The sequence below is a fragment of the Chiloscyllium plagiosum genome, chromosome 15 (genome assembly GCF_004010195.1).
Source record: "Chiloscyllium plagiosum isolate BGI_BamShark_2017 chromosome 15, ASM401019v2, whole genome shotgun sequence".
NCBI classification, from domain to species: Eukaryota; Metazoa; Chordata; class Chondrichthyes; order Orectolobiformes; family Hemiscylliidae; genus Chiloscyllium; species Chiloscyllium plagiosum.
The window spans coordinates 71088633-71109969 of NC_057724.1; the positions used below are offsets into that span (position 1 = coordinate 71088633).

Genomic DNA, 21337 nt, shown 5'->3' on the forward strand with positions numbered 1-21337 from the left:
TGTAGGTTAGATCAATTAGCCATGGAAAATACAAGGTTACAGGGATAGGGTAGGGGGGGGGTTGGGTCTGTGTGGACTCGATGGGTTGAATGACCTGCTTCCTTACTGTTGGGATTCTACATTTAAATGGAAGTTGCTGTTGTTGTTGATGGTAAATAAACAGGCAATTATTCTCACTCAAGGTCAAATAGATATACATTCTCATAGGATGGATCTTTACTGAACTCATTCACGTGCTGCAAAATTGCTTTTATCACATTATCTTAGAAATCTGTACCTGAAAGCTGTTTGAGACATATACTTTGGTGATGAAATAGAAAATCAATGCACGGTGTCATCTTTACACCCAAAACTTTGACTTCTCCATCTCACATGCTGCCTGACTTGCTGTGTTCTTCCAGCCTTCTGCTTGTCTACCTTGGATTCCAGCATCCGCAGTTTACTTTTGTTTGTCATAGAATCCTTACGGTGTGGAAACAGACCATTTGGATCAATAAGTCCACACTGACCCTAAGAACAGTAGCCCACCCACTCCCAGTCCTCTACATTTACCTCAACTAATGCACCCAATCTACACATCAGGCAATTTAGCATGGCCAATTTGCCTAACCTACACATCTTTGGACTATGGGAGGAAACCCACACAGACACCGGGAGAATGTACAAACTCCACATAGACAATCACCAAAGGCTGGAATTGAACCCAGATCCCTGACACGGTGAGGCAGCAGTGCTAATCACAGAACCACTGAGCCACGTCTAACATCTTTGACAGAAAACTTTAAGGCTGGGGATGTTGCACTGGTTCACCAGCAAAGCGAAAGTAACCGTATATTTCCTGAAGTGCACAGATTAGATGTGGTCCAACTGAAGTGTTTCCAGATGATTAAAGGATTCAGTAGTTTCTGTCTGCCTACTAACCCACAAGGGATTAGGGTGTTAAGGGGTACTTCTTCCCACAAAGGTTAGTGGAAATTTGCAATGTCCTTTCCCCAAAAAACTGTTGAGGTTGATTGGTGGGTGTATATAAAAGACACGTAAAATGAGCATGCATGTATGAGAGAGATTGAGATTAAGAGGAGGGTGTTAGTGGAGAATTTTAGGACAGGGAATAATGATGAATATTTTTATGTCGGATTGAGGGTTTTGAAACAAGGTGGGTAAATAGGGTTAGGCTGTAGGTGAGCCATGATTTGGGGGGTCCTTAATTACCTCTCAAGTCTTAAAATCCACTTCATTTAACTTACCTCACTTGGTTCAGTGCCATAATTTAGTATAAAAGTCATGTATGTTTTATTATGTTAAAGATTCATTATAAATATATTATTGCCACTTTGATGGCCTCAGCAGTGAAGTCCATTCAAGAACAATTGAATTATTCACGTGCAGCAGTTTTCTGTATGAATTACCATGGGCTAGTTGAATTCCAGGTTTTAAATGTACCTCTAACCATGGCCGGGTGGTTAAGGCAATTGACTAGAAACTGGTTATGCTTTCTCCATGCAAGTTGTAATGCATGCAAAATAAAACTTTTCAATGTACCTAGGTACATGTGACAATAATTAATCAAATCAAAAATATCTTATTGACTGTACCAAATCTTATCAATCCTGCACCAGTGTTCACATTCCACCTGACCTGCAGATGTGACATAAAATGCCTGAAAAAAGCTGATTAAAAATAATTGTTTTAAGTTCTTACTTTGTAAAGTTGTTATTATTTCCCTTCTACATATTGCACACTTTTCGATTGCACACCTCGGGATTCTTAGCTGAAGTTGAATCTAGGATCCAATACCTACAAGTCCTGGAATCGCTGAAGCTTACAGTACAGAAAACGGCCATTCAGGCCTTGTGTGTGTACCAGCTCCTGAGCTACCCAGCTAGTCACAGTCTCCAGCCTTATCTCCATAACCATCTAAATTTATCACCTTCAAATATAGGTTCAGCTCACTTTAAAAACCTCCCATAGCTTTTGGCCCATCAAGTCTGCACCAACCTATTGAAGAGCACCCCACCCAGACCCACCTCCACATCTCTGTTACAGACCAGGCCAAATCTCCTCAAAAGGTATCAAGGAGATAGCCTTTTTATTTAATTTAAAGGCAAGTATTAGTGCAACAAAGCTGGTTCCTTTTTTTTCCTAAAAGCTGTTCTTTGGCTCAAGGAGACTCTGTCCTTGAATTTTTTCAGAGGGCTAATAAACCAGGCCAGGCTCCGATCAGTCTGGTTTGCTAAAGAGATGAAAAGGATTTTGAAAGGCCTTTTGTTTATATGTAAACAGATGAGACTCCAGGCCAAAGTGGTCATGTTTTAGAAGTGACCTATATAAAGACGGGGGAGTAGTCAGCTCTCTCACTGAGCTGAGCAGTTTAGTTCAGTCTTGATCTGGTAAGGAGTTCAACAGGGAGCTGCAGAGAAACTCTCTCTCTGTCTTTCTGTCCTTCAACTTCAACCTGTAAGCATGTGTTCCATTTATACCGGGTTTTAAAGGGAGTTTGTTATTGGAACTGTTGTGTATATTCAGAACAGCTTAATTAAGGCTAGTTGGATCGGTTGAGTTCTGTAGGTGTTCTTTATTCTGTTCCTTGTATTTCATTGTGTAATTTTGTGAATACATTTTTGTCTGTTTTAAAATCTAGTAGTCAATCTAGCTAACTTAATCCGGGTAATTTTCACTGTACACTTACCAAAACAAATTGCAAAGTTATGGTCTGAGGGGCCTGCTTAAGAATGTTTTGAGTGGTCTGGCCCAGTCCATAACATAATGCACTGTGTTCCAGATGTGATTCTACTGGTCTAGCACAAGGCTTTAAGCAAAACACACTTTATTCTTACAATATAATTAAAATATTTTTTTAAATGGTTATAACTTTATTCTGTTGAAATATTTAATAAAATAATATTTAATTTAACTATTAATCATCACCGTAGCAGCAACCCATAAGCGCACCCTTGGCAAAGGCAAATTTAGCAAAACAGATTTTTCTCACATGCTATTCCAATCCAGGAGAAAGGAACTCTGAAGGAAACAATCTAGCAGCAGAGAGAGACCAACCTGTATCTGTCAGCTTCAACAGCTTGCTCCAAATGCCAACTGGAAGCAAAACTAAAACCCTGGGTAAGTGCAAGCCTGACTCTACCTATCCATGCTCCTTTTGTCCAATTAAAAGAACACTAAAAGAAGTCAAAGTTGTTTATCTGCTGCTTCTAAAGCAGACGTCCCGTCACCACTGTGGCAACATCCCTCAGCAAGAGGAACAGCACTGAACAAATCTCTCTCAAAGGCACAGTACCATCACACCCCAACCCTATAACCCTGCATGAGGTTTTACCATAGCTTAAATATGCACATCCCTGGATACTATGTGCAATTTTTAGCATGGCCAATCTGCCGATATGAACATCTTTGGACTGTGGGAGGAAACTCATGCAGACACAGGGAGAATGTGCAAATTCCACACAGTCGCCAGAAGGTGGAATCGAATCAGAGTCCCTGGTGCTAAGGCAGAAATGCAAACCACTGAGCCACCATGCTGCCCTTCTTTCTTCATTAACCTAAATTGTTCATAATTTTGAATGCTTCAATAAGGTCACCTCTTAATCTTCTCTGGTCCAAGGCGCTAGCGAGATTTGGGGTGGCACAGTGGTTAGCATTGCTGCCTCACAGTGCCAGGGACCCAAGTTTAATTCCAGCCTCAGGTGGCTGTGTGTGAAGTCATAGAGATGTATAGCATGGAAACAGACTCTTCGGTCCAACCAGATATCCCACCCCAATCTAGTCCCACCTGCTAGCACCTGGCCCATATCCTCCAAACCCTTCCTAATCATATACCCATCCTTTTAAATGTTGCAATTGTACTAGTCTCCACTACCACCTCTGGCTCCACAGACACACCACCCTCTGTGTGAAAACGTTGCCCCTTAAGTCTCTTCTATATCTTTCCACTCGCACCCTAAACCTATGTTCTCCAGTTCTGGACTCCCTCACCTCAGGGAAAAGACCTTGTCTATTTACCCTATCCATACCACTCATGATTTCAGAGTTTGCACATTCTCCCCGTGTCTATGTAGGTTTCCTCCAGGTGGTCCTGTTTCATCCTACAATCCAAAGATGTGCAAGTTAGGTGGATTGGCCATGCTGAATTACCCGTAGTGTTCAGGGATGTATAGGTTAGAGGCGTTAGCCATGGGAACTGCAGGGTTACAGGGATAGGGATGGATCTGGGTGGCATGCCTTTGGTAGGGTTGCTGTGGATTTGTTGGGCTGAATGACCTGTTTCCACACTGGTGATCCTACATCAAAATGTTTTGCTTCTTCGATACTTAAAAGGTAAGTTAATGGGGAGTACAGGTCGGCCATTCAACCTCTTGAATCTACTCTGCCATTTAATAGGATCGGTTTTTACTTCAAATTCCACATTCAAATCTACACCCAATACCCTTTCAGTCCCCCAGTGAACAAGAATTGATTCATCTGCCCCTTAAAAATTCTCCACCATATGGAGGTGCTGTGTACCTGATGCAGGAATGAGGCTCTGAAAGCTTGTTTTCAAATGGACTATATCCTGGACTGTATCCTGGTGTCATGTGATTTTTGACCACATTTTGAGTCAGAGTTGCAGAGTCCAACAACCCTCAGAAAAAAAGTCTCCTTATTTGTGTCCCAAAATGGCAATCCCGAATTTTCCAAGTGTCTTCCCCAGTGCTAGACTCACTCTAATCTAGAATCTTTGCCACATCCACCTTGCCAATAATGCTCAGGACCTTACACACTTCATAAAGTCACCCCTCCCTCTCCAATGAAAACCAATAAAAGCCAAAATACTGTGGATGCTAGAAATCTTAAACAAAGGCAATCAGCTGCTAGAAAAACCCAGCAGTATCTGTGGGGTGAGAAACAAAGTTGATGCCTGGTGGGACTCTTCTGTAGTGAAAACAAGCCGAGTCAGTCCAAACCTCCCTCATAAGACAACCTTTTCATTTCATGCAAACTTCTAAAGCTGAATATCACAGAGTTATTCCCGTGCAGGAAGTAGCCATTCTGCCCATCGAGTCTGTACTGGCTCTGTCCCAATATCCTGGCCTTCTCCCCACCTGCTGGTACACCATAACTATCCAAACAATCGTCCAATGCTCTCTTGGATGTCTTAATTGAACCTTCCTTCACCACATTTCCAGGAATTTGCATTCTACATCTTAACGACTTGCCACGTGAAGAACGTTTTGTCGCACATCACCCTTTTCTTTGTTTGCACCTCCTCCATTGCATTCACATGCTTCCAAGTGGACCAAAACAACAGTGTGAATAATGTGGTCTCACTAATGACCTGTACAGCTGAAATGTAACATCCTTACTGGTACGTGCAATTTCCCCCATAATAAAGAATAGGATTCCATGAAACGCCTTAACCACTTGCTTTATCTTGCACATTACACACTTGATCATGCAGTTGTTCTCCATTAATTTTTTAATTCTTCCTTCCAAAGTAAGCAACTTCACTTTTTCTCACATTGTACTCAATTTATAAATATTTTGCCCACTCGATCTATCCATATAAGTCTTCAACCTCCTAGTTGCTCTTCCCTGCATGCTTGCCTACCTTCGAAGTTAACCATTGTGCCTTCACTCATCATCTAAGCAATTGATATGTACTGTAGAAGGCTGAGATCCCAAAAACAGACCCCAATCATTATCCTCTGTTGACCAGAAAATCAACTACTCATGCCTACTCTGCCTTCTGAGGGCTAGTTATTTTAAAATTTCTTCTCATAAGTTACCACCTCTTCCATGTGCTTCAACTTTACTCAATAACTTCAGACTTTGTCCAACGCCTTCTGGAAACTCACTTTACAGGGTCGCCTATCGAAATGCATGCTACTCCTTCAAAGAACTCCTATGAGCTGGTTATACATCACTGCCCCTTCACAAAACTAAAATTAACTCTTCCCAATGACCTTGGTTTTTTTCTTCCCCCCCCCCCCCCGTAGCCAGTCCTCTTAATGACCGATTATAACACCTTCTCCATGATAGATAGCAAGCTAAACGACCTCAACAGTTGCAATTTCCCATAGTAGCAGCTTGAAGTACTCAGGCTCATCATAATTTAAAGTTAAAGACATTCTCAATTCTGAAATGCAAACCAAGTGCTACAGAAATTCAGCAGGTCTGGATGCATCCGGGGAGGGAGAAAGAATTAATATTGAGAACCTGATATGACTCTTCTTCATAACTAAAGAGATCAAAACACTATAAGATATAGGAGTAGAATTAGTTCATTTTGGCCCATCAAGTCTGCTCCACCATTCAATCATGGCTGAGATGTTTCTCAAACCAATGAGACATTTAAGTAGTACCTGTTTCCTTAGACATACGTGCAGGAAGTACAGCTGTTCGCGGGTGATCCTGAGAAAAAAATGGGAAATGACATCACCAACCCAAGGAAACCTACACACTTACATAAAAAGCGGGCCATACCACCAGTGCTTCAGCTAGAGGCTCACTGATGTTACCTAGAATGGTGACAAAACATCTGAAACCAAACCTTCCAGCTCAGCGAGCAAACCTACATCTAGAACTTCAAGCTGAGCTAAAAATCTTCTCAAAACTCACTGCCATCTTTACAATTATACTTGAACCTCCTTCAAATGCAGAAATGCCTTAAAGTTCTTTGAAATGATGAATGCAAAACAACGGCCTTTATTGACATGTAAATAATTTTAATATACTCCAATAGAAAAGAGCAAACTGCAGAATTCATAAAAGATTCTGCTATGCAAAAAAATAAATCCAAAACCTGCATTCATTGTTTTTTTTAAAAGACCATGATCACTGTACAATTCTGAACAGGCATAGCAGCAGATATAGTAAAATGGAATGGCCCATTGCTAGACAGTACTACAGAAATCATTGCCACTATTTTCACATTTTCATAAATTCAATAGGGTGACAAAAATTACATTAAAATATCAAGAGGCAAACTTATATACAGCCCTGCAAGATGGAACTTTCATGCCAATATGTTTTATACCACAAGACATGACTTTTACAACAGCGATTCTGCAGTATTCAAGTAGTTAATTAGTGGTGCAGAGTGTGAGTATTGCTAAAAAAAAGAAACATGCCGAAGGTTTTTAACTTGCACTCAGGACAGAAGATCGCTAAATTTCAAAAGGGAACAACGTTTTAGACTGCACAGGGTGATTAGTCAGCGAAGGAGATTTCTTGTCAGCCACGCACTACCCTTTCCACTCGAGCATTATAAATTGTAGGTCCCACTGAGAACTGGTATTCTTGCTTCTACCCTGATGAGCACAAGATACAAAGCTTTGCCAAAATGTTTCTCATTTTCAGCAGTATTCAAGTAGTACTGGTTTGACTTTTAAAATGCAATCCCACAACTGAAAACATTCACTGTTCCAGTTACTGGACAAAGTAACTCCTATGCTCACAACTGTGCATATCCAATGCTCCCCTGAAGACACCAGCCTCATGAATCTATCCCATGGGATTAACATCAGCCACACTGCAACACCTACCTACCTCAGTTGTTGGTTCTTCTGATACAGCCATGTACTGAAATAACTCCACTCTGATATGCAAACTATTATTATTCTCAAATTGCCAGCTTATTATTCTCGCTCTCGCACAGAGATTTTACATACAATTCATTTCCCAAGTTTCACCTTCAGAACTGTTCAAAGAAAACACCGAATCAGCCAACTCTTCATCCCAAGCAACAAATAACTCCACCAGAAGGAATAATTAATTTCCTATACATCAAGATGAAAAATTACAGTACAGACAAATCCACGTGCAAAACAAAAGGGTTTTGTTTCATCTTTCTCATCTAAAACATCTCAACACATTAGTAAGTCATTTTGCTTACGTACAAAAGGTATCAGTTACAAGGCCGCAAAGGTTTTAACAACAATGTAACTAGGAAAAAGGCCACCAACTTCTGCTCTTTGGAGCACAGCAATTAACTTTTTAAAATTGAAAGCTGACGTGATCGATTAATGCCTCTGCATCATTTTTCCTTCACACATGAAGGTGTGCAAGAATAATCGATTCCCTTGTGCTTAATATTGGATCCAACACACTTGTTTTGACACTTTTCCTTCATGTTGTTAACGCAATAACCTACAGAAAGTGCTGGACAAACTCTGGTCATTGGACTCAAAATGCATTTCCTCTCCTCAAATGGTGCCAGACATGCTGGGATTCTCCAGCACTTTTTGTTTCAGATCTCCAGCATTCGCAGCTCTTCATTTTCTATTAAGCTACTTTACAGTTCCTCTTATATAGCACTGCATGTAATATACTGACCTACCACAAAATTTATAGTAAATATTGCACACAGCATATTATTCATCTATCTCCCCTTTACTATACAGCATGCATTGCATTGTTGTGGCAAAGAAAAGCAAATCTGGGGTCCAGGGAGACATGAGGGAAGGGGTTAGACAAAGAGTCACTGGACTCGAAAGGTTAACTGGTTTTCTCTCCACAGATGCTGCCAGTCAGCAATGTTAGAGGAAGGGGAGTCATCTTCATGGCAAATTAAAGACTTTTTCATTAAAAAGCAGCGTTGGCACTGTCTCAGAAGGTTGGACTCATCAATTTGGTTTCCATTCTCAGCCCATTTGGCGCCATTCCATACATACAGTGATGGTTCATTGGAGTTATAACTTCCTACTGACCGTAATATTGGAAAGCAGGTTGTGATGGGAGTTGAAATGAAACTTCCTCAATGACCAAGAGTGAATACCACAGCTGGGAAACAGGCATCAAGCCAATATGAAGGTCTGGGTCTTCAACATAGTCTCTTCAGATTATCCCCCAGTGACAATATCACAAGTGGTCTACTTGGAGGGAAACTTGACTTTGAAAGCTTTGCATCAAAAAGAAATGCGACTCTCAACAAAATTCTGTTCCAACTATTATATTTTCCCCACTGTAATTATGAGGTGAGACAGGTATTTTCAATAACAGAAATATTCCTTTTTGACTTTCCTTCTCCATCAATTCTTCTCTGATAGAAATCGTTGGACTTGGAAGGAATTTCTATGCCATAGCCTTTGCATACGCCGGGATCCCATATGTGCAATGTGGATAAATGCATAATTTCTATAAAAATGTTAAAAGCTAACTGAGCTAATCATGCAATTTGGTAATGGCAGATAATTACTCCACTGGTGGCAACAATTATTAAACACTGCCAAACTATCCAAAGATTTCACATAATATTTTGCAAGTAAAGCATCAAAACATGAATTATCTTAATACACATATGTATATTACACAGGCAATATTTCAAATACCACAGTGATGCACAAATAAGGAAATATATTTCCACTAAAATAGTGCACTTCACATTAGTGCTATGGGAGAATATATTGTTTCAAAAGCACATTGTTGTTGCCAGGTCATTTAGATACGTTATTAACTACATTAGTTTTCTGTACAAATCAGTGTTCAGCAGCTTCATTAAACTTATCGAGATGTCTTAAAAACATAAAATAAGGTACAGAATGTTAAGTTGGAAACGGAAATCATCCCCTTTTGTCTCAAGCTTTCAGCTCCAGTCTTTCGGCTGGATAGTGTTATCATGGATTATCTTTTAAATTCAACACATTTTACAGTTGGTCACATTAAGATGTCGACATCTGCTTCATGGTCTTCCTCTGCCACTTTCACAGAGAGCACTTCCTCATTTAGAAATAAGCCACTCAGTCTCTCTTTCCTTGCTTGTCGCTGCTCTTTCAACTGACGCTTCCGCATGGCTTTCTGTTGCAGCTTACGCTGTTTGGATCGCTTCTGTTGAATAATTGGGAAGGATTGGGTTGAGAAAAGGTAGGAAGAAAGATACGAGTCGTCTCAGCACATTCATCCTTTGTTTTTTAAAAAAATGGTTGTCAGCTATTTAAGCCACAGAGTACTCTGTGAACTAGGTTTATTGACTGTCCAAAGATTAGAGATTGCAAATTGCATGTGTGTCTTTCAATAGTCCATTATTTTACATTAAAGTTAAGGCAATAAAAAGCAGAGTATCTCATTGATCAACTTGGTCCTGTGCACTGCAGGTAAAACTCGATAGTCCAAAGTGACGGACAAAGCTCAGAAAACATGCTGTTCTAAACCACTTCTTCCATGTCGCACCACACAACTCTCACTTTCAGAGCGTACAAACCCCATGTATTCTTCTTTTAAAATAAACCGATAAACAAATCTGATTTCTCCATCCGAAGGAGATCATGATATGCTCCTGCTGCTCAAAAGTGCAGTGCTTTGGTTTTCATGACATTGGCTCACATGTTTGAGTTTGGTGCCAAAGGAAGAAGGGTGTTGATTCAGATTTTTCTGACGAAACAAATTTCGCAGCATCTTTCCTGACGGATCTTCACCGTATTACTTGTGCAATCAGGGAGAAAGAACCTGTGGGAACATTTGCATGTTTTTCCCGACTTGCTCACATTCATCCTTTTAACTCAGCGATAGAAGTCCAGTTTTTAAACAATTATTGATTTAGCAATATTGCAATACAAATATATTCTTTAAACAAAGGAGTCGGGATTGCTAACAATTTTCCCCAACGTACGGATATGAAAGAAAGATAGTGAAACATTAAATTTATTCGGTCAGATTTTAGTGTCTGAAACTGCACAGTTCTGTACAATACGCTCATTGCTACACAGACATCGAAAAGACAAACTGGATTACATACAGCACCAATGAAAATCAAAAGCACGGATGACCCATGAGCAACATCTAAACTTGCAAATATGATGGTTTGGAACTAATGAACCCCATACCTTTGAGTCTCTTATTCTCTCAGCTGCACTTGAGGACAAGTTACTGTCGCTGTGTGCTCGGCTCATGTTGGCACTTGAGGCAGATGCAGAATTACAGCCACTGGATCCAGTGCTGCTAGCTGAGCTTACCATGCTGCCACTGCTGCTACTGGCTCCACTCAAACCGCTGACCCCACAGCCAGCGTAACTACCTCTTCTCCAGCTTTCACGTACAGAACGCTGGCGGGCACCATGTTCTTTGATGTAATTTCTTACCTAAACAAGATACAATTGGTTAATTGGAGCAGGTCACTTGCCACCATGGTCATGAATAGAATTTATGCTATTTTAACTATCTGCTGTGGCTTTTAAAACAAAAAGCTTCTATTTTGAACACTGCCAAACTATTCATACTTCAAAAGTTTCACATAATAACTGTTGCTCAAGAATCAAAACATGATTTATCTTGATACATATGTATACTTCACAGACAATATTTCAAATACAGCAGTGATGTACAAGTAATGAAACACATTTCCACTGAAATGGTACACTTCACTTTAGTGCTATAGGAATAGAACACAAACCGGAACAACACATGGAACATGCCTTTTGGCCCACGATTATATGCTGAACATGACGCCAAATTAAATTACTCCCTTCTGCCTGCCCATGGTCCACATCCCTCCATTCCTTGCATGTTCATGTGTTTATCTAAAAGCCCCTTAAACGCCCCATCGTGTCTGCCTCCACCATCATCCCTGGCAGCGCATTCTAGAGTCTTACCACTCTTTATACAAAAACCTTTCCCCCCTCACCTTAAATGCATGCCCATTAGAACAGATATAGTTTCAAAAGGCACATTGTTATTGCCAGGTTATTCAGATACATTGGTGATTATACAAAGTTTTCTACTCAAAAATTAGTATTCACACTTAAAGCATCTAAGCTTTCAACTCAACCTGTCTGGATGACTTGCAGTTTTACTTTCCAAGCAGGCTTTTCCATCACTGTTAGCTCAACAAAATATCAATTGAACGGAATTGTTTTCTGTCTGTATTACATGCTAAAACAAAACAGATGCATAGGAACATCACTACCTGTAAGTTCCCCTCAGGGCTGCACAATGCCATTCCTTCATTATCACTGGTTAAAATGCTGGAACTCCTTTTCTAACAACATTGTGGATTTGCCTGCACTCCAAGGACTGAAGTGGTTCAAAAAGGTGACTTACTACCAACTTTTTTCAGGGCAATTAGGGATAGGCAATAAGTGCTTGCCCAGACAGTGAAAGCTATATTACAAATTTCGGATTAATTTCTTTTCAAATCATGGTAGTAATGCTTTATAATTTTCAGGTTGAAAACCTCTTCAAAACCAAATATTATCAGTAAGTTATAGTGAAATACTGCAACAAATACTAACTGGAACTGCTGGGATTCAGTTCCAGATCAAATAATATTTGGTCCCTTCCTGCAGGTCACACAACTTACAAACAGCTGTACAAACTCCCAAAGACTTCCAAACCAATCCCACCCCCGGCCCCCCACCCCGCCACCCCTCCAGACCAGCGCCACCCCATTCCACCACCTTAAAATGTTTTTGAGAAATGCTAGAAAATACTGCACTTGTCGGCAGAGTGGCAGAATTTACATATTTGTAAGCAGGAAATTCCAGAAACTTGAACAGAAATTTGCAACAATAAGAGATTTAATTCTACTCACAAACACAGCACAAGCAAACCTTTACAAATAGTGGTAGCTTAAAAACAAACAGATAATAGTTATAATATATATTAATGATCTGGATGAGGGAAGTTATCAAGTTTGCTGACGACAAAAACAGATGGGAAGGCAAGTGGTGGGGCTGACACAGAATCTGCAAAGGGATATAGACAGGTGGGGAAAAACTTGGCAAATGGAATATTTGTGGGAAAACGTGAGGTAATGCAATGTGGCAGAAAAAAAAGAGAAGCTGAATATTATTTAAATGGGGCAAAACTGCAGAAAGTTGCAGCACAGAGGGATTTAGAGGGCCTTGTGCATGAACCTTAACAAGTTAGTGTACAGGTTCAGCAGGGAATAGAGAAACAAATGAAAAGTTGGGTCTTTATTTTAAATGGAATGGAGCATAAAAATAGGTAAGGCTAGGTAAAACTATACAAGGCACCAGGTGACATTTTCAAACATTCCTCCAAAGGTTTACATAAAAATTAGATTACTGCAATTGTTTGCTTGACTTGTCAACTGGATATAAAATTAACTTAATGGTATTAGACAGAGGATGGCAATGGAGGGTTGTTTTTCGGACTGGAGGCCTGTGGCCAGCAGTGTTCCACAGGGATTGGCACTGGATCCACTTTTGTTTGTCATTTATATAAACGATTTGGATGAGATCTTTGATTACTCTAGGTCAAGTTGCCATAAGGAGGGAGGAAGTGTTGGATATTCTAAAAGGCATTAACATGAACAAGTACCCAGGTCCTGATGGGATCTATCCCAGGTTACTGAGTGAAGCAAGAGAGGAAATAGCTGGGGCCTTAACAGATATCTTTGCAGCATCCTTGAACATGGGTGAGGTTCGGGAGAACTGGTGAATTGTTAACGTCTTGTTTAAGAAGAGTAGCAGGGATAATCAAGGTAATTACAGATCTATGAGCTTGACATCAGTGGTAGGGAAGCTGCTGGAGCAGATACTGAGGGATAGGATATATTCCCATTTGGAAGAAAATGGGCTTATCAGCAATAGGCAACATGGTTTTGTGCAGGGAAGATCATATCTTACAAACCTAATAGAATTCTTTGAGGAGGTGACAAAGTTGATTGTTGAGGGAAAGGATGTCGATGGCATATGCATGGACTTTAGTAAGACATCTGATAAGGTTTCCCATAGGTAGGGTGATGGAAGAAGGTAAAGTCGCATGGGGTCCAGGATGTTCTAGCTAGATGAATAGAGAACTGGCTGGGCAACAGGAGACAGGGAGTAATAGTGGAAGGGAGTTTCTCAAAATGGAGAACTGTGACCAGAGGTGTTCCACAGAGATCCGTGCTGGGGACCACTGTTATTTGTGATACACATAAATGATCTGGAGGAAGGTGTAGATTGTCTTATTAGCAAGATTGCAGATGACACTAAGATTGATGGAATAGCAATAGTGAAGGGAACTGTCAGAAAATGCAGCAGAATATAGATAGATTGGAGAGTTGGGCAGAGAAATGGCAGATGGAGTTCAATCCAGGAAAATGTGAGGTGAAGCATTTTGGAAGATGCAATTCAAGAGCCAACTATACAGTAAATGGAAAAGCCCTGGGGAAAATTGATGCACAGCGAGATCTGGGCATTTAGGTCCGTTGTTCCCTGAAGGTGGCAGCACAGGTCGATAGAGTGGTCAAGAAAACATACGGCATGCTTTCCTTCATCGGACGGGGTATTGACTAGAAGAGTAGGCAGGTCATGTTACAGTTATAGAAGACTTTAGTTCAGCCATATTTGGAATACTCAGTACAGTTCTGGTCACCATATTACCAAAAGGATGTGGATGCTTTGGAGAGGGTGCAGAGGTGGTTCACCAGGATGTTGCCTGGTATGGAGGGTGCTAGCTACAAACAGAGGTTGAGTAGATTAGGATAATTTTCATTGCAAAGGAGGTGGTTGAGGGGAGGCCCTGATTGAGGCCTACAAAATCATGAGGAGTATAGACGGGCTGGATAGCAAGAAGCTTTTTCCCAGAATCGGGGACTTAATTACTAGGGGTCACGAGTTCAAGGTGAGAGGGGTGAAGTGTAACCTACAAAATCATGAGGAGTATAGACGGGCTGGATAGCAAGAAGCTTTTTCCCCAGAATCGGGGACTTAATTACTAGGGGTCACGAGTTCAAGGTGAGAGGGGTGAAGTGTAAGGGAGATTTGGGTGGAAAGTTCTTTACGCAGAGAGTGATGGATGCCTGGAACACATTGCCAGAGGAGATGGTAGGGGTGGGAACGATAGCAACATTTAAGATGTACCCAGACAGATACATGAATAAGCAGGGAGCAAAGGGACACAGACCCTTAGAAAATAGGTGGCAGGTTTAGATACAGGATCTGGATCGGCGCAGGCTTGGAGGGCCGATGGGCCTGTTCCTGTGCTGTAATTTCTTTGTTCTTTGAGAATAAAGGAGGCATTAGTTTGCAAATGCCACCAAAATTGATGTATAGCTAACAGTGAAAAAGGTTATCTAAGATTACAAAGACATCGTGAACAATTGGGTCAATGTGCTGAGGAATGGCAGACGGAGTTTAATTTGGATAAATGTGAGGTATGGCATTTTGCTCATACAAATAACGGCAGGACTCGTACGATTAATGGTCAAGCCTTGGATAGTGTTGTAGAGCAGAAATACAGAGGGGTTCAAGTACATAATTCTTTGAAATTTCAATCACATGCATGCAGGATGGTTAAGAAGGCAGTTAGCACGCTTGCCTTCATTGGTCAGACCATTGAGTATAGGAATTGAAATGTCATATTAAGGTTGTACAGGACGTTGGTGAGGTTTCGTTTGGAGTGTGCTGTGTGCAGTTATGGTCGCTATGTTATAAGAAGGATATTATTAAACTGGACATGGTTCAGAAACGATTTACTAATACGTTGCCGGGAATGGGGGGTTTGAGTTATTAGGAGAAGTGGGGTAGGCTGGGACTTTTTTTCACTGGAGCATAAGAGATTGAGGGGTGAGCTTATTGATGAGGGGCAAATCATGAGGGGCATAGACAAAGTGAATGACAAGGGTCATTTCCATAGAGTGGGGGAGTTCAAAACTGGGGTATATTTTTAAGGAGAGAGGCATGAGGGGCAATCTTTTGACACAGACAATGGTTCATGTGTCGAATGAACTGCCAGAGAAAGTGGTGGATACAGGGTACAGTTACAATGTTTAAAAGACATTTGGGTAAGTCCACAAAAAGGTGATTTGGGGAGATATGGGCCAGGCACAGGCAGGTGGGACTAGTTTAGTTTGGGAACATGGTCAGTGTGGAGTGGTTGAACTGAAGGCTCTGTTTCCATGCTGTATTACTCTACGACTCTAATTGGACGTGATTGCAAATGGTGATGTACAATTTGCATTCACTTGCTAATACAAAGTTTAATTCTAAATTGCAAGCATAAGGAGAATATTGACTTTGAGCCAGTGACACTCAGACTTATATTACAGAATTGAATGTGACAGCCAGAGAAAACAAATGAAACAAAAGAAGGCTGTCATCTTCATAAAAAAATGTTAAATACAGCATCTGTTTGAGTGCATTAATCCTTTACAGGGATATACACTTATGGCTTTCATTAAACACACTTAAATCTGATCTTCATAGTTACCTGTTTTAGCTTTTCATCTGTTAGACAGTTCAGCTCAATTATAAATTCACTGTCTGTAGGGGAAATCTGAGCATTTGGATCAATAATTTTAATAATGTCCAGCTGTTCCCGCAGACCCATCTCTGTACTGACTTTACGACTCAGATATTCAATATATTCAACCTGAAATGAGCAGAAATGATAAGGAGGAAAACATTTACAATCACTCGCAATTAAGATAAATTGTTCAATACATGTTCTATTTGCATTCGGTCGTATAGTGACAAAATTTCATTTTTATGATTTACTTTCTTCTCTTTGTAGTCATGCTTTTGAATTTTAAATCAGTTCTGGGAACTGGTTGATTACTGGATGCAACATTTATCATTGTTTGAGCAATGTCCCAGTTAATGAAAGTGAGCAAGGAATCGAAGTTGATAAATAACAAAGAGCCTTCACAATCAATGTTTTGCTTTAGAACTGGTGCAATGTTTAACTTATGGAACATTCTTATTAAAGATTTTTGAGACATTGTAGAAAATACTGCACTTGTCTGTAGAATGGCAAAATGTACATATTTGCAAACAAGAAACTGCAGAGATTTGAATTGGCACTGCAGCAATGAGAAACTAAATTCTAACCATAAACAAACAGCACACATAAAGCCCGACAAAAAGTGGAAGTTAAAAACCAGAAAGAAAATAGTTACAATCATTTATAATTATATATTAATGGCTTAGATGAGGGAAGTGAATGCACTGTTGCCAAGTTTGCCAATCACACAAAAAGGCAATTGGTGAGGTCTGCAGAACTGGCGGACTGTTAATCCAGAGACCCAGGTAATGTTCTGGGGACCAGAGTTCAAATCCAGCCACAGCAGATGGTGGAATTTGAGTTCAATAAAAATCTGGAATTAAGAGTTTCATTCACCATGAAAACCATTGTCAATTGTCAGGAAAAACCCATCTAGTTCACTAATGTCCTTTAGGTAAAGAAACTGCCATCCTTACCTGGTCTCCATGTGACTCCAGACTCACAACAATGTGATTGGCTCTTAACTGCCGTCTGGGTCATTAGGGATGGGCAATAAATGCTGGCATAGCTAAATACAGCTTCATCCGAAAAATGAATTTTAAAAAGTGCAGCAAGCAATAAGCAAAATAAATGTTGGCGTTCATTTCAAAGGAATGGTGCATGAAAACTGGGAAATCATGCTAAAACTACACAATGCACTTGTTGGACCACATCTGTGAACAATTTTGATCCCTTTATCTTAGGAGAGATATATGGGCATTGGAAGCAGTGCACAGAAGGTTCACTGGATTGATCCAGGTATGGAGGAAGTGAGGACTGCAGATGCTGGAGATCAGAGTCGAGAGTGTGGTGCTGGAAAAGCACAGCAGGTCAGACAGTACCCGACAGCTCATGAGGGCAGTGCCGAGTTGGAAGTTTGGAACTGGGATAAAGTGAGGGAGGGGAAATTAGGAAACTGGTGAAATCCACATTGATGCCGGGGGTTTGGAGGGTGTCGAGACAGAAGATGAGGCATTCTTCCTCCAGGCGTCAGGTGGTTAGGGAGTGATGATGGAGGCGGTCCAGGACTTGAATATCCTTGGCGGAGTGGGAAGGGGAGTTTAAGTGCCCAGCCATGGGCGGGGGGGTGCGGTATTGGTTGGTGCGGGTGTCCCAGAGATGTTCTCTGAAGCACTCTGCAAGTATGGAGGGACTATCATATGTAGAAGGGTGGAGTTGGTTAGGCCTATACCCTTTGGAGTTTAGAAGAATGAATGCTGACCTTATTGAAACATAGAGGATGCTTAGTGAGCTTGACAAGGTAGATACAAAAAGCATTTTTTGCCTTGTGGGAGAGTCTAGGACCAAAGGGGATACATTCAGAGTCAGAGGTTACCCTGTTAAGACAAATGAGAAGAATTTCTTCTCTCAAGAGAGTAGCGAAGCTGTGAAATTCTTTACGGCACAGGGTACAGAGGCTGGGTTGTTAAGCTGAGATAGACAGATTTCAGAGCATTAAGGGAACTAAGGATTATAGGTATAAGTGTTATAACATGGGGTAAACTCTCCTGCTTAATTTAAAACCAGCAACGCAGAAAAGGTTTATCCCATGCAGTAATCGGTAAAAATCAAGTGGCCAAGAACTATTTAAAGTAAAAATTAACAGCTTTATTTCTGAAAGTATAACAGAATAATTAACTAACCATTATTTACAACTCACTTCTCTAACCTACCTTTTACTTTCCGTTCTATAATACTAGTCCGATAAACTACCAATTAAGATTTACAAATTTTTGAGAAGATTTGTAGCTCAGGTTGAGGTTCTGGATGTAGTTTTGCTCGCTGAGCTGGAAGGTTCATTTTCATTAATATTAGTATTGTAGTATGCACAGCCTCTTCTAGTTATATTGTTGGGTCACATGGTAGAGGATAAGGGCACAAGAAAGGAGAAATCAAATAATTTAGATATGCAAGCCCTTTAGAGCCTGTTGATAATACCAGCTTCTTAGTCTTTGAACTCATTTATACAGTCCGGGAGGACTGTTGATCACTGCTGGACTTTCCCATACAACAAAATAAATTATTCCAATAGTCTCTTTCATGGGGCGGCACGGAAGCTCAGCGGTTAGCACTGCTGCCTCATAGCACCAGGGTCCCAGGTTCAATTCCAGCCTCGGGTGACTGTTTATGTGGAGTTTGCACATTCTCCCTGTGTATGGGTTTCCTCTGGGTGTTCTGGTTTCCTCCCACGGTCCAAAGATGTGCAGGTCAGGTGAATTGGCCATGTTAAATTGCCCATAGTGTTAGGTGCATCAATCAGAGGGAAATGGGTCTGGGTGGGTTACTCTTTGGAGGGTCGGTGGGGACTGGTTGGGCCGAAAGGCCTGTTTCCACACTGTAGGGAATCTAATCAATTTCAAGAAAGAGTTGGAGAGAGCTCTTAAGGATAGTGGAATCAAGGGTTATGGGGATAAGGCAGGAACAGGATACTGATTGAGGATGATCAGCCATGATCATAATGAATGGTGGTGCTGGCTCGAAGGGCAGAATGGCCTACTCCTGCACCTATTGTCTGTTGTCTAAGATGTCTGAACTGCCTAAAGACCTTTACACCCAATGAAGTACTTTAGCAAGTTAGTGACTGCTGTAATGTAGGAAACACAGCAAATAATTTGTAAACAGAAATAAACTGATGATCAAACAGTCTGTGATTTAAATTATGGAATGAAATACTGGCCAGGACACTGAGGGAATTTGCTTGCTCTTGAAAGCCATGCAACTTTCAGACTTAATAAAGTTCAGCTTTTTTTAGGTACGAAAACGAGACTCCCAGATGGTACGTTGCCTACCAGGTACTCGGGTCAGGGATGTCACTGATAGGTTACAGAGCATTCTAAAAAGGGAGGGTGAACAGCCAGTTGTCTTGGTGCATACAGGCACCAACAATATAAGTAAAAGACGAGATGAGGTCCTGAAAGAAGAATTCAGGGAGATGGGAGAGAAGTTAAAGAGGAGGACTTCAAAGGATTACTCAGGATCACTACCAGTGCCACATGCTAGCCAACATAGAAATGAAAAAATAGGCAGGATGAACACGTGGCTTGAGGGATGATGAAGAGGGAGGGGTTCAGATTTGTTGGACATTGGGACCAGTTCTGGGGAAGGTGAGACTATTACAAAATGGACGGTCTACATCTGAACCAGACTGGAACCAATGTCCTTAAGGGAAGTTTGTGCTACTGCTGTTGGGGAGGTTTTAAACTAATGTGGCAGGGGACTGGGAACCAGAAGAGAAAATAAGTCAACAGCGAGGTGGACACTGGAGACTGTAAGAATCATGAAGATAGCATTAATAAGGGGAAGACTAGACAGAGAGCAGATGAATGCAAAAGAACTGGTGGCCTGAAATGCATCTACTTTAATGCAAGGAGTATAGTGGGTAAGGCAGATGAACTTAGGGCTTGGAGTGGTGCCTGGGAGTATGACGTTATTGCAATCACAGAGACTTGGTTGAAGAAATGGCATGATTGGCAACTAAATGTTCCAGGATATAGACACTTCAGACAGGACAGGGAAGGAAGTAAAAGGGGGGTGGAGTTGCACTGCTGGTCAGGGATGATATCACAGCTGTGCTAAAGGAGGACACTATGGAGGTCTTGGGTAGTGAGGCATTATGGGTGGAGCTGAGAAATAAGAAGGGTGCAGTTACATTGTTGGGGCTGTATTACAGGCCTCCCAACAGTGAGCGTGAAGTAGAAGAACAAATAGGTAAACAGATTATGGAAAGATGTAGAGGCAATAGGGTAGTGGTAATGGGAAATTTTAATATTCCCAACACTGACTGGGATACTCTTAGCGCCAGAGGTCTGGATGGGGTAGAATTTGTAAGAAGTGTCCAGGAGAGTTTTCTAGAGCAGTATGTCAATAGTCCGACGAGGGAAGGGGCCAAATTGGACCGGGTACTGGGGAACGAGCCAGGCCAGGTGGTAGAGGTTGTGGTGGGGGATCTCTTTGGGAACAGTGACCACAATTCTGTAAGCTTTAGAATACTCATAGACAAAGATGAGAGTGGTCCTAAGGGAAGAATACTAACCTGGGACAAGGGCAATTATATCAAAATTAGGCAGGAGCTCGGAAATGTGGATTGGACATAGCTATTTGAAGGGAAGTCCATGTTTGATATGTGGGAGGCTTTCAAAGATAGTGCAGGATAGGCATGTCCCGTTGAAGGCAAAGGAGAGGAAAGGCAAGATTCATGAACTGTGGATGACAGGAGAAATTGTACAACTCGCCAAGAGGAAAAGGGAAGTGTACGTAAGGTCGAGGCAGCTAAGAACAGAATGGGTCCTGGAGGAATATCGGAAGAGTAGGACAAGTCTTAAATGAGGAATCAAGCGGGCTAAAAGGGGTCATGAAATAGTTTTAGTGAGCAGAATTAAGGAGAATCCCAAAGCATTTTATTCTTATATAAGCAAGCGGGTAACTAGAGAAAGGATTGGTCCACTAAAGAATAATGAAGGAAGGCTCTGTGTTGAACCTGAGAGAATGGGTGAGATTCTGAATGACTACCTTGCATCAGTGTTCAGAGGAGAGGAACATGATGAATCTTGAGATTAGAGATAGAAGTTTGATTAGTCTGGATCAAGTTGACATAAGTAGGGAAGATGTGTTGGGTAGGCTAGAGGTTATTAAGGTGAAC

General features: G+C 41.1%; 1 protein-coding gene across 2 annotated transcripts in view; it reads right to left on the bottom strand.

The window, feature by feature from the left end:
- Positions 1–6698: 6698 nt before the first annotated feature.
- The window catches only part of fam199x (family with sequence similarity 199, X-linked), a 31591-nt gene continuing 16952 nt past the window's right edge, over positions 6699–21337 (bottom strand). Inside the window, exons 5-7 of one of the 2 annotated variants that reach the window (XM_043705156.1) lie at positions 16147–16308; positions 10815–11069; positions 6699–9819 (exon numbers count right to left, since the gene is read on the bottom strand). In XM_043705156.1, the coding sequence (XP_043561091.1) occupies positions 9649–9819; positions 10815–11069; positions 16147–16308 (588 nt within the window). In that variant the 3' untranslated portion in view covers positions 6699–9648. Of the gene's footprint in view, positions 10438–10814; positions 11070–16146; positions 16309–21337 lie in introns of both variants that reach the window. The other variant, XM_043705157.1, reaches the window with a different exon arrangement.